The sequence below is a fragment of the Nicotiana sylvestris genome, chromosome 5 (genome assembly GCF_000393655.2).
Source record: "Nicotiana sylvestris chromosome 5, ASM39365v2, whole genome shotgun sequence".
NCBI classification, from domain to species: Eukaryota; Viridiplantae; Streptophyta; class Magnoliopsida; order Solanales; family Solanaceae; genus Nicotiana; species Nicotiana sylvestris.
Window position 1 is genome coordinate 108,380,407 of NC_091061.1, and position 9,672 is coordinate 108,390,078.

General features: G+C 35.0%; 1 protein-coding gene across 1 annotated transcript; it reads left to right on the top strand.

Moving 5' to 3' along the window:
* Window positions 1–1,699: 1,699 nt before the first annotated feature.
* On the top strand, window positions 1,700–9,002 carry LOC104216183 (patatin-like protein 6). Its single transcript, XM_009766184.2, has 3 exons — window positions 1,700–3,490; window positions 6,033–6,363; window positions 8,542–9,002. The coding sequence occupies exons 1-2, from the start codon at window positions 2,348–2,350 to the stop codon at window positions 6,315–6,317; spliced, it is 1,428 nt and encodes a 475-aa protein (XP_009764486.1). The 5' UTR covers window positions 1,700–2,347; the 3' UTR covers window positions 6,318–6,363; window positions 8,542–9,002.
* Window positions 9,003–9,672: the final 670 nt, after the last annotated feature.

Genomic DNA, 9,672 nt, shown 5'->3' on the forward strand with positions numbered 1-9,672 from the left:
TAAACAAAAAATAATCGAAAAAACCGAACAAACCCGACTATAGAAATACTTATATGAAACTTTATTATTACACATATATGTATATTTATATAGTTTTTTTTAATTTTATGGTAGATATTTAATTGTTTGCACTCTTAGTTGGTAGTCTAGTTCTTTGCTGTCATAATAATTAAGTTCTTTGCTTTTACATTTTAGTTTGATGATAGCTTTATTTTGCTAAGTCTAAGAATCTATTTCATGTTAAAAAGTAATTTATTTTTAATTGAGTCCTTATATTACTCATCACTATTTAGTATAATTATATATTATTAATATATCTTGATAAATGATAAATTTTCTTAAAGAATAATTAGTTTGATACTATTGTGTTAGAATATAGTCGATGGAATATGCGGTTGGCATGACTTACATTTAAGGGAAAAAACGACAAAAAAATCAATAAAAATCGACATAAACCAAATCTATAAAAAATATGGTTAATCTTAATTAGCTTGGTTTCCTCTTAGAAAAAAATCGACCCAAACTGAACCATGAATATCCCCAGAGACAATTCTTAAAGGGTGTATCTTAATGATAAATAAAATAGGTACAAACCTCAAGAAGTACAAATCTTAATAGAAGTAGAATGCAATAACATATGTTCTTTTATAGGACTTAGAAAAATTCTCTAGACATTTTTACCGTTTAAAAGGTGATGAATTAAAAAAGAAAAGAAAAAGAAAGATGGCTAGAGTATAGATCCATCAACTATTCTACAACAACGTAAAAGAAATCAAACAAATGCAAAGAAAATATAAATCACACGAGTTGAAAGATATACCAAGCTGGGACGCAGGAATAGAGTCTATAGAAGATTAAATATTCAAAAAGATAAATCTAAATTATATGAAAGGAAACATATTCAATACATTGTAGGTTGCTCATAATCGCTAAAATACTTTGTGTCTTGCTAATAAAGATACTTGAAATAACTTAGTTTAAGTAGAAGTAGCATAATAGGTTTTAGGAATTAGTATTTTGAGTTTAATTACCTGTTGGCTTGTAATAGTTTTCATAAAATCATGGCCCAAAGAAAATTTGATGCATTATTATTTTTAAACTTACTAAATAAATATATTTTCCACATGTAAAATTTATTCGGTACGGTTCGGTATTTTTTCGGTTTATTTTTATAAAATAAAAAACCTACCCTAATTATCGGTGCAGTTATAGTTATATATAAAAACCTACGGTTTCTTAAAAAGAAACCTAAAAATCGGTTCGGTACGGTACGGTTCGGTCGGTATAATCAGTTTTCGAATATCCATTGACACCCGGGAGAGTTACTCAACCCAAAAATATTTAAGCTATAAATCAACATATTAAAGAAAGGTGGGCAGGGGTACACGTTGGAAGAAAGTACTCCCTCTGTTCCATGTTATGTGAACCTATTTCCTTTTTGGTCCGTTCCAAAAAGAATGAACCCTTTCTAAATTTGGTAACAATTTAGTTTAAAGTTACAACTCTATCGGTAATGAGAAGCTTTTATAACCAGACAAATACTCTGGGCCCCATTTGAATTTGTTTAGGACCAAAAATTCCAAAAGTCTTCATTTTTTTCTTAAACGCCGTTCCTAGCCAAACAGGTTGACATAAATTGAATCGAAGGGAGGGAGTATATGTTTATCCATAAAAGGTAAAAATGGTGGTGGGATATTAACATAACATGGGAAGAGAGAAAGAAATATGGATATTTGGAGTATTCGCAAATATGGCCAATAGTTATAGAATGGTATGGGGGAAGTTAAAAAAGTGGGGTTAGAGCGACTTGCAGAGTGAGAGGGTTTTTTTAAAAGCTAACAGACATCCTCTGCAACTGCTATGTTATGTTGTTGCTTCCTCTTCATCACTTCATTTGTCTTCTTTTGTTATACTTGCCCACCCCTTCCCTTCTTCTTCATTTGTTTTTGTTTATGCTGCTGCTTTGATATCCGTTGCTTCTTTTGACGTTTCTTCTTCTTCTAATTATATAAGTATATTTCTATATTGAAATACAGGATCTCCACTATCCACTTTTCTTTATTCCTCTTTGCCTTTTCCCTTAGTATATACACACTCAAAAAGAAACGTTTATTGGTCAACCTTCATTTTCACTTTTCAGATTAATTTTTTTATCTGCTCCTCCCGCTCTTCCACAAACTCACGTTAAAGTGGAGAGTCGGAGATTACGAAGCTAGCCTACATATATATGTTTACAAAAACAAGAACGACCCATTCATACATATGAAATTTTTTTCTGTTTGATTGATGGGAAATTGACAAGGATAAGTTAATTTGTCTTTGTTTTGAACTGGGGGTGTGTTAAGAAATGGCGTGTAATCATCTAACAGATATGCAAGAGCCAAGCATAGATACAGATAAGTTAAGCTACGAGATTTTCTCTATTCTAGAAAGCAAGTTCTTATTTGGTTACGATGATCAGAAGCTTTGGATTCCTAAACAAATAGCTCCGGCAGTTGAACATCACAAGAACGTTAACGAGGTTGTGTTGACATCATCACCGGTGAGGGAGGGGCACGGCGTTCAGGCAATTAAAAATCAGAGGGGTAAAGTCTGTATCCTCAGCATAGATGGTGGTGGAATGCGAAGCATCCTATCAGGAAAAGCTTTAGCGTATCTTGAACAGGCGTTGAAGGTTAAATCGGGAAATCCAGATGCTAGAATCGCCGATTATTTCGACGTCGCTGCCGGTTCCGGCGTCGGAGGAATATTCACCACCATGCTCTTCTCTACCAAGGACCAAAACCGCCCCTTGTTTCACGCTGAGGACACGTGGAAGCTTCTAGCAGAACAAAGCAAAAAATTCTACCCTACCAAAGGTTCAAATTCCGGCGGTTTCCTCAGGCGAATTATCTGCAGCGGAGGCGGTGGTGGTTCGACCGGTTCAGCCACGACCGGTTTGGAGAAGTCGATGAAGGAGGCCTTTGTAGATAAAACCGGTCGAAGCCTCACGTTAAAGGACACGTTGAAACCGGTTTTAATCCCATGTTACGACCTTTCAAGTACGGCGCCATTTTTGTTTTCCAGAGCTGATGCTTTAGAAACCGACAGCTTCGACTTCCGGCTATGGGAGGTTTGCAGAGCCACGTCAGCAGAGCCGGGAGTGTTCGAGCCGGTTTGTATGAAGTCCGTCGACGGGAAAACCAAGTGCGTGGCGGTTGACGGGGGATTAGCCATGAGCAACCCGGCGGCGGCGGCGATTACCCACGTGCTTCACAACAAGCAAGAATTCCCCTTCGTGAGAGGTGTGGAGGACATTTTGGTACTTTCACTAGGGACAGGTCAGCTCCTTGAAGGAAGCTTTGAATATGAGCAAGTCAAGAATTGGAAGGCAAAAGACTGGGCTCGACCAATGGCTCGAATTTCTGGCGATGGCTCCGCTGATGTGGTGGACCACTCAGTTGCCATGGCTTTTGGCCAATACCGTAGCAGTAATTACGTGCGCATTCAGGTACCTATTGTTCTTTTAATAGTTTACAGTCAGCGTAAAGAATTTTAAATTTTTTATAATTATCAAAGGATATCTACAAGGGAGACTACTTAAATATAAGATTTGTAATCGTAAAATAAAACAAATTAGCTGTTACAGCAAGTAAAGGTAATCCGATGGGGGCACATTTAACTCTAAAATTTGTTCCAAAATTTTAGTAGTAGATACAGTTCATGAATGAGCTTGTAGATTACATGGGGGCCGGGAGAAAGGGGACAAGCTGGGGATAGGTGTCTTTGGAATGGGAGAGGGGGAGGGGGTGGGTGGTTTGTAGGGGTGAGTCTAACCTCTAACCTGCGCCGTTTGATAATTTGGTCGTATGCAATTTAATTTCTTGAAGAATATTGATGCATAGACATTCATTTACTGGTTTTAGGATAATTGATAGTGTTGTTGTTGTGTGCAACTAGAGAAACCGTGCAGTCAAATTGAGGCCACCAGGAACAATGTTGTCGTTAGCTAACAACTAGACAAACCCATTGGTTGGCGAGACTCAGACACAAAAACACACACTCTGTGTGTGTAATTGGGGAGAAGTGATCTCTTTTAAATATCAATTACAAAAAGGACCAAAATTGGGGGGGGGGGGGGATTGGGAGTAATATCTTGCTGCTGGAAAGTTACTAAATCAAGAATGTGGCACTCCTTGCCAATTAGTACAGCAAATATGTGTAGAGCTGTAGTTTTTCCATAATTTACGAAGGATGATATTCATAATCAACACCATTTTCGTGACACATAGATTTCTGATATAAAGAGAACAAGAGAGTAGTTATGTTCTTTAACTTTTCTTGTGTCACCTAAATCTGTATGCTAAAGAAGAGGCTCTGTATCTCAAGGATGGTCCTCACTATCATATTGATTACCAAGTACCTCTCTCCCAGCTATTTTGACCTGCCAATTTATTCTCTTACCAAATCCTTGTCCTTGAGACCATGCTTTATTACGATACTGCCAATGGTGGGGCTTGGTTTTTTACCGTTTGGTATGAGTTACAAGGCCATCTCCAACCTTGCCCCCATCCCCGTAATGAGGGAAATATTTGGGGGAATTTAGCTCCAACCCTCCCCCATTTTTGTCCCCAAAATAGGGGATGAATAGTGTTTCCTTAAATATGGGTACACTATTCATCACTTTTTTATTATTATTTTATTATTTAATCTTTTAATTTATCTCTTTATATATACCTAATTATGTTTATGTAATGTCTTTATAATTTTAATATTTTATCTTAACTTTGGTATATAATTTTGATAAATTAATTTTTGTGCATTTATTATTTTTATGTAGAAATGACAGTAGATGAAAATCAACGATTTCAAGAATTTTTATTTCGACATAGAAGAATTAAGGACAAAGATGCTCATTTTGCACTTCGTAATGTATTAATAGATCATTTATGGGAGAATACTAGATGTTGAGGTTGAATATTTATCTAGTATTTCGAATGAATTTTGTCGTTATGTAATATGTATTTAATTAATCTTGTATCGCAATGATTTCACTTTTATTTGAATTATTAGTTAACCTATAATAATTGCTTACAAATTATATTATTTAAAATTTTATGGAATTGTTTTAATTATGAAAATTACAAATTAATAAAAATAAAAGACGGAATTTGTTTAATGGAAATTAAAAAATGAAATTGGAATGAAAGATAGTAATATAATATAGAAGAGAGAGAAGAATATAAAAAAGTTTGGGGAAAAATGGGAAAATGGTTGGAGTCTCCAAAATGGGGAAATCCTCATTTTGGGGACCAAAAATGGGGTAAAGGTTGGAGATGCCCTAAGAAGGTATAAGGATGGTATAAAAATTTAATACCATCTTAATACTCTGTTTGGTTAGCAAACCAGGTATAAGTTATTAACACCGGGATAACTTATACCTTATAGAAGGTGGGGTAATTAGCACTGTTATAACTTATACCTTCTTCTTAGAAATTATGCAATTGTCATTCTTAATACAACATATCAAACAATGAATAAACAACAATTCCAGCATAACTTATACCAATATAACTTATACCAGCATAACTTATACAAATATAAATCATATTCCAACCCGACGACCCCTTACAGTATACTTATTGATGAGGGTAATAGTGGATGTGGGTAGGGAATTGACCAATGGAATGTGTGCCAAGAGAATACTATATGGAGAAGATTTAGATAATTGACCAAATGAAATAATAATATATTGATGATCATTCCGAAGAATAAAGGGATAAGTTAAATAAGTCCCACATGGTTTATAAAATGTCAGACTGAAAACTATTGAGTTTCGTCATCAACTGATGCTTCTTCCAGTCAAGGGATATTTGCTTTCTATCTATCCTTTTCCGATCATTAGTAAGTCTTAAAATGTTCTAGATTCAAACATATGAAGGTAGAACGAACGACTTGTTGCTTTCAGGTATTACAATTTGTCTTTAACTTGGATGATATCTTAGTAAAATTAAATGGTGTTTTCAGTTTCTAAACTAATTTGATGATGGCAGGCTAACGGATCGAGCTTTGGTCGTTGTGGGGTGAATGGAGACGCTGACCCAAGTCCGAGCAATGTGAAAACGTTGGTTGGGATAGCAGATGAAATGCTGAAACAGAAAAATGTAGAGTCAGTGCTTTTCGGTGGCAAGAGAATTGCAGAGGAAAGCAATTTTGATAAACTTGATTGGTTTGCTGGAGAATTAGTGCAAGAACATCAGAAAAGGAGTTGCCGGATAGCTCCCACTGTTGCATTTAAGCAAGCTACACCGAAAGCTTCCCAAACATCTCTCAAATAGTAAACCAAGTCAAGCAAAATTAAAAAAAGAAAAGAAAAAAAAGAAGGTAAATTCTTCTTTCATATCCTTCCATTTGGTCTGATTCTTTTTGTGTATTTAATAATGGTGATATATTTTTCCAAGTCTAAGCATGTCTGACCCAAGCTTGATGACGATGATATCAACTAGGACCCATAACACTAATAATTGGTATATTATGATATGAATCTAAGACCCTTTATATACGTTAAGTTTTCTAAATCATAAATAAATCACGAGAGGATAATACATAGGGTGTTGTTTGTTTGTTTGTGTGTATCCGTGGACTCCGTCATATGTCATTTTCTTTCATGTCTTTCAAAAGATCAAACCCCTGATTAGTCCACCGACACTTAGTCCTTTCATTATAGAGATGGAGTTTGTAGTCATTTTAAAAATGGAACCCAAAAAGGGTTGTAGGGGACCTTATGGTCATTTTGGGAGGGGGAATGTATGGTATAACTTTGGGTTCATGGACAGTGTCCGTAGTCCGGAAAGAATTAAAGAAAAGAAGAGTATTTTGAATATATAGTACTCTTTGATATATATCATGTTGTGGTTGACTGTTAGACAAAGCACCTTCTTTTTCTCTGCTATGTGCCTTTCATAGTGTCACCTTTGCTTTTTTGAGCTGAAAGTTACACTATAGAGTGTTATTTCAGAGTGGTCACTATTTTACCTACTTCATCCACATCTTATTTTTCCAACTTATTTGTTCCTACAGCTTTTGGGAATGTTTATCGGTTCATATACCTTAAGGGTTGTTTGGTACTCGAGATGTGGTGGGATAAAGTGTGAGATTAAGTTTATATCATATTTGATTGACAGTATAAATTTATAACTATTTATAACTTTATACCATCAACTAAAGATGTTATAAATTTAATCCTAGTCTTAATACAAGATATCACACTTTATCCCACCTTATCGCATCAAACTCAGGATTATATTATTCCACCGATTATATTATTCCACCTCCCAGGTGGAATAAATTAGTTCAGGAATTATAATTCCAAGATTATAATCTCGAAATAATTTAGTCGGCGACCCCTTAGGATCACTTGGGTTCGTCTAGACAAGACTAGATTAGGAAACCCCCTGTATCTCCTTAATTTGACTCTATGGCTATGCTCAATGACTAAATTGACGCTATTAAAGTAAATTGTCACAATCATTACATTAAAAAGGGAAGGGTAGCCCGATATACAAAGTATTCTGTGTTCATGTAGGGTTCGTGAAAAAGCCTCACCCAAAAAGTGTGATGTAGACATCTTATCCTAATGCAAACATTACGTCAGCTTTTACGGCTCGAAGTAGGTCACACGAAAACAACTTTAATGTTAGTTTCCCAAAGAGGGGTAGTCGGGTTCCACACCCAAAAATGGTGATGTAAGTAGTCTAGCTTGATGCTTGTCATTATCCTCTAATTCTTTATTACCGCAATTTTTGAATTTAACTTACCCTGGTCACATCCTCTGTTGACTGAGGATTTATTGTGCAAGTTGCAACTGTGTATAATTGAGGCGTGGGTGCAATGATTAGAGTTAGTTAAGTAGTATAAACAATTGAATCAATGTTTTAGACACAATTATTAGGTAAAGGCCAATAAATCATACAAAAGTCACTATTCAGACGGTGACTAGCAATCCTGGCTATCTGGCAGTTACTAGTTACTAGTAGTTACTTTAGTAGTAGTAGTAGGAGAGTAGTGCTTTTGAGTTTTGGACAGGTGTCTGAATTATTTCCGACCAAATTGAACAGGGGTCAAAAGCAAGATATTGTTTTAGACTAAAAAATAATCCGCAAAAGTGAAAAAAAAAAGGGAAGTAATTTTACCTGGTGCTGCTTTCTGTGAAAATATGAGTGCTTGTCCTATTTAAAAAATTGTGAAGTAACATGATTCACCTGGAATAGTTGAAATTCATGGATTAAAGCACCTACTTTTTGCTCCGTCCTTTTCCTTGTCGAGCATTATGGTCTGTCTTACTAGACATTACTTTGTGTTGGTAAAAAATAAACATTTTTTTTCGTAAATATAAAAAATATTTTTTTTTTCTACGTTATTTAGTATGGTGATTTGGGTTCCAAGAAATAGCATTGTCTTTGATATTAACTGCAATTTTTTTCCTCTTGAAAACTAACCATTATCATTCCTTTAATAGCTCATTAATATACCATTATATATATATATATATCTCCTGTGCAGGAAAACGATGTGCTGATTAGGAAAAGAAAAAGAATTGAAGAAGATGGAGATGAAATAGCAGCTTTTACTTTTTTGGTATAGCTAGTAAGATGGAAAAGCCAGTGCTTTTTCTGAAATTGAAATGAAAAAGACACTCAACTTAACTGTAAAAACAAAATGGGAAAAGATGGAACCGTTGAATGATCTTTGTTGGGATTCTTTTGCTTGACAGAGGACAGGCATTTGTTTTGGCCATTCCTTCTTGATAGAGGTCGAAGACAAAACGAGTCCTTTTTTTCCCTTTCATTTCAGAACTTGGGGACAGGAAGGGGGTTGTTTCCTTTTAATTTCCTTTCTTGCCCTTGGTTTAGTAGTGTTATTTTTCTTCTTTTGAGTAATATATTGTGGTTGGATCTACTTTTTGTATCTTCTGTGGATGGAGGGCATTATTGGGAAAATATCAGCCCCTTTTTCGTTGTTTCTTTTTCTTGTTTGGAAAGTAGGGAAAAGGAAATGAGATGTAAGTTAATTATAGAAGTTAGTGTTTGTGGGAGAAATTTTTTTGGAGATTAGCCTCTCTTTTCAAAAGCAGCGGACCATGTATCTCGTAAAAATTGCACACGGCGTTCTATTTGGTCACCACCATTTAATTTATATATATTTTTTAAACTTTTAACTTGTACCCACTTTTTAAACAACTTCAATCCCCTTTCTCCTCCTCGTTTTCTTCAAAGATATCTTTTCCTTTTTAACTTCAAGCAATTCAAAGCTAAAATTATGTAAAACATCTTTTTGCCACACTACATCTCCGGCTCTCAGCACCTTCAAGAAATATAAAAACGCTGCTCCAAGGCTAGAATTTTCACTCACGTAAACAATGAACTTTACTGAACCAAAAATATTAAAAAAGTTCTGCTCTAAATTTATCACGGTTACATGCAAAAGAATTTCGAAATGCACTGAATAGTAAAAAATTGATGACTACCAATGACGATCAGCTGACAAATTCCCATGTGAACCAGGAAGGTAATTTCTGTAAGCAGTCCAAAATTCCCCAAAAGTTGATAGCTTCAAATGACCTGAATTACTACTCTTTAGTAGGAACAGATAATTGTATGTCTTAATCAAGTGGAAAAACAAACAGGATTTTTT

What these genes read in the sequence shown, in the direction of transcription:
- LOC104216183 (XM_009766184.2), top strand. Translation starts at nt 2,348, where the DNA reads ATGGCGTGTAATCATCTAACAGATATGCAAGAGCCAAGCATAGATACA. An exon ending in GTAATTACGTGCGCATTCAG is followed by an intron (nt 3,491 to 6,032) that starts GTACCTATTGTT and finishes TGATGATGGCAG; the next exon opens with GCTAACGGATCGAGCTTTGG.